At 54.9% G+C, this 3,432-nt stretch overlaps 1 protein-coding gene across 1 annotated transcript in view; it reads left to right on the top strand.

The window, feature by feature from the left end:
* The first annotated feature begins 2,708 nt into the window (after positions 1 to 2,708).
* The window catches only part of FRG1 (FSHD region gene 1), a 20,957-nt gene continuing 20,233 nt past the window's right edge, over positions 2,709 to 3,432 (top strand). The window contains exons 1-2 of the mRNA XM_019526561.1: positions 2,709 to 2,836; positions 3,031 to 3,098. Of these exons, the coding sequence (XP_019382106.1) occupies positions 2,775 to 2,836; positions 3,031 to 3,098 (130 nt within the window). The 5' untranslated portion in view covers positions 2,709 to 2,774. The remainder of the gene's footprint in view (positions 2,837 to 3,030; positions 3,099 to 3,432) is intronic.

The following is a 3,432-nucleotide window of genomic DNA, read 5'->3' as shown; positions in this document are numbered from 1 at the left end:
CCAGAAATAATTGGGGAAGGGAATGCATATCTATTATATATATATAAAAGAAAAATGGGGGGTTTTGCTACAAAAGAATACCCACAATTCAAACACTCTGCTGAAACAAAAAAAAATCCCTCACCTACCCCATGCAGTTCACCCAAAAAAAGGGAAAGGTGCCAGAAACTCACAGATTCATAGATGTTAGGGTCGGAAGGGACTTCAATAGATCATCGAGTCTGACCCCCTGCATAGGCAAGAAAGTGCGCCGGGTTCAGATGACCCCAGCCAGATACCAATCTAACATCTTCTTTAAGACCCCCAGGGTAGGGGAGAGCACCACCTCCCCTGGGAGCCCATTCCAGATTTTGGCCACTCTAACTGTGAAGAAGTTCTTCCTAATGTCCAGTCTAAATCTGCTTTCTGCTAGTTTATGGCCATTATTTCTTGTAACTCCCAGGGACGCCTTGATGAGTAGAGCCTCACCAATTCCCTTCTGCGCCCCCATGATGAATTTATAGGCAGCCACAATGTCGCCTCTCAACCTTCTCTTGCGGAGGCTGAAGAGGTCCAGGTGCCCTAGTGTCTCCTCGTAGGGCTTGTCCCCCCCATGAGGGGTAGAGCACAGATCGAGGCCCCAGTGGTAAGGGAGGGAGCAGGGCATGGGCAGTAGCAGGGGCTGCAGGGAGTGGGGCCTCAGCTGGGCCGGGTGGTAGGACAAGCCCCAAAGGAAAGCGTGACCTGGCACTGAAGGAAAAAAAGGGACATGGCCCAGCCCCAACCTGGCCCTGTGGGGAAAAAGGGTGTGTGGCTTGGCCCCAACCCAGCCCCATGGGGGAAGTGGAGATGGCCCAGCCCTGATCCAAAGGTGGGGAGGGGGCACGGCCTAGTTGCAACCACCAGTGCTGTTCCTGGAGTTTGGGAATTTGTCGGGGGAGGTAGGGAGGGGATTGTTAATGGGCACCATTCCCCACCACCACATTTCCCAAGGAGAGCCCTATGGGACAAATATGATGGCTCCACCGGCTGCATTTGGCCCGCAGGCCAGAGGCTGAGCACCCATGACCTAGGCAAAATGCAGTGTAATGTGAATGTAATGCATGTAACAGCAGCTGGAGCCAGGAAGCAGTGTGCAGAGCTGTGCTGGTTGTTAATGTGGACTGCAACTTCCAGCAACCCCCAGGGGGTGGAGGGAAAGGAAAAATAAAGGGGGAGCTAGGGGAAGAGAGCGCAGCCTGTGTCTGGCACCTGGGCTGTTTACAGAAGTGCTCTGTGCACATTTTACAGTGCTGGTATTTACAGCACTTTTTCTAGCACTGTAAAGTTACAGCACTCTTTAATGTGACAGAAATGCAGTGCTTGGGGATGGCAGGGGGAGATCTAAGCCTCCCTGCACTTTCCAAGCTAGGAGGCAGGGACGGCTCTGCACCTGCCACCTTTCCACTGGTCCGAAATGTGACCATTATACACAAGTTATTTAAACCGCTGTAGGTTGCTAAAATGCAGAAAAGTACAGTACTTCAAATGTAATACTCTTTTAAGAAGAATTTAAAGTGCTGTACCCATTCTAAAGTGCTGTATAGTCGTGCACTTCTGTTTAGTCACGGCAATAAGGCGCTTTAAATGGCAAAAAAGCAACTTCTGTACACACCCCTGGTCAGCCCTACACAGAGACTGCTAAGATCCCACAGGCTCAGTCAGCCAGACCCACAGGCTGAAGGCGCTGGACTCAGACTTGGGGCAGCTGCTGTTTGAGCACTTTAGGAAATAAAGGCTTGTTTGGGACAGCACTGGAAGGAGGGGGGTAGAATTAAGGTGCTGAGTGAGAACTTTTACACTCTTTTCTCCAATGCCTGATGAAGGGCATTTGTGCCCGAAAGCTTGCAATTAAATATGAGGTTTTTTGCAAAAAACCTTGTTGGTCTATTAAAAGATAGCATCTCTACTGCAAGTCCTGATTGCCTTTTCCTCCAGACCAATACGGCTACAACCTGGATACCTGTTACCAGTGTTGTTTCTTTCTTTACATTGTACTCATTCCCTCCCTTGGCCCATGGGCTCGTGCCCCCAACCCCTAGGATTTTTTGTGTGAATGTGGGAACTCCCCCTCACTTCCTGTGCCAGTTTGTGGGGCTGCAGGTTTGGCACAACAGACCAGTCAGCTGCTACTTCTGTACGCGGGGTAGTTACAGCCCATGCTGGACTAAATCTAGCCTCCCTGAGCCTGTGGCCAGCGCCTGCAGGTCTTCACTGTCGGGCGTTTATTTCTACAACAGAGTTATCGGGACGGCACCCAGCGGAGGGTTTCAGCCCCGAGCTCGAAGCTGCAGGGCTGCGGCGCAAACGAGGCCCCAGGAAGAGACAGCAGGCAGCGCCCTTGCAGAGGAAACAATGGTTTGAAGAGCGCAGCGCTAAAAAGGCCAGCGGGGCGGGGCGCTGCCAGAGACGCACTCAACCCGGCTCCGCGGAGCCCTGGGGCTTTGTAACCTCCCTGCGGTTTTCGTTCTTTTTTCTATTTCCATCCCAACAAAAACCAAAACACCTCTGCAAAGTGTCTCCCTCCTCCGGGCGCCCACAGCCCTGGCCCCCTGCCCAAACAGCTCGGCGCAGGGACGGGTCACCCCAGAGCTCGCCGCTCTACGGGCAAAGAAATAGCAAGGGCTTCGGATCCTCCCTGCGCATGCGCCGAGGGCTGAGGGTTGGGAGACGGACAGAGCATTTGTCCCTCGGCCCTTTCCGTCGTTTTGTAGGCGTCTGTACTGCTTGTTTCTTTTCGGCTGCCTTACTGAGACATGGCGGAATATTCTTCTGTGAAATCTACTAAGCTCGTTCTCAAAGGGAAGAAAGAGAAGAGGTGAGCAGGGAGCGGGCCGGGGCGGAGCTGGGGGCCGGGCCGCTTCCCCACTACGCGGGGCCCTCGCCTTGCGCCTCCTGCGGCTGCTGGGCTGGGCCCACGCAGACCCGCTCCCCTCCCCCGGGCACGGGCGCGCTGCCTGCAACCCGGAGTGGGGGCAGCAGCTGGTTGTGCCCCTGTGTGTCGCTCCGCAGCAAGAAGAAGCACAAGGACAAGAAGAGGAGGAGAGAAGAGCAGGAAGCGCATGAGCTTGACGTCGTGGGTGAGTTGTTCCCGCCCGCCCGCCGGGACCTGGCCCGGGATCCTGGTGCCGGGGCTACCGACGCGCCTCAAGCGCCCAAATGTGCAGCCTCCTTCTCCTTCCTTGTCCTGTTTCCCACTACCCCAAAGCCCCTTCTCTCCACCCGCCCCATTCCTTTCTGTGGGACCACTTTCCTGTGCGCACAGCTCTGGACAGAGTTTCGTTAACTGCTCTGTGTCCGCTGCTCCTTTGGCAATGCACAGGGGGTGCACATGCACCTCCTGAGTGTGGCAGTGCACCCCAGGAAAAAGGCACCGCTGACACTGCCGGTGGCACCTGTGGGCAGTCGCTGCTC

This window comes from Gavialis gangeticus, unplaced genomic scaffold (genome assembly GCF_001723915.1).
Source record: "Gavialis gangeticus isolate Ggan-Ray unplaced genomic scaffold, GavGan_comp1, whole genome shotgun sequence".
In the NCBI taxonomy this organism is placed as follows: Eukaryota; Metazoa; Chordata; order Crocodylia; family Gavialidae; genus Gavialis; species Gavialis gangeticus.
The sequence above is the reverse complement of the archived record's forward strand: the minus strand, read 5'-3'. Positions and strand labels throughout refer to the sequence as shown.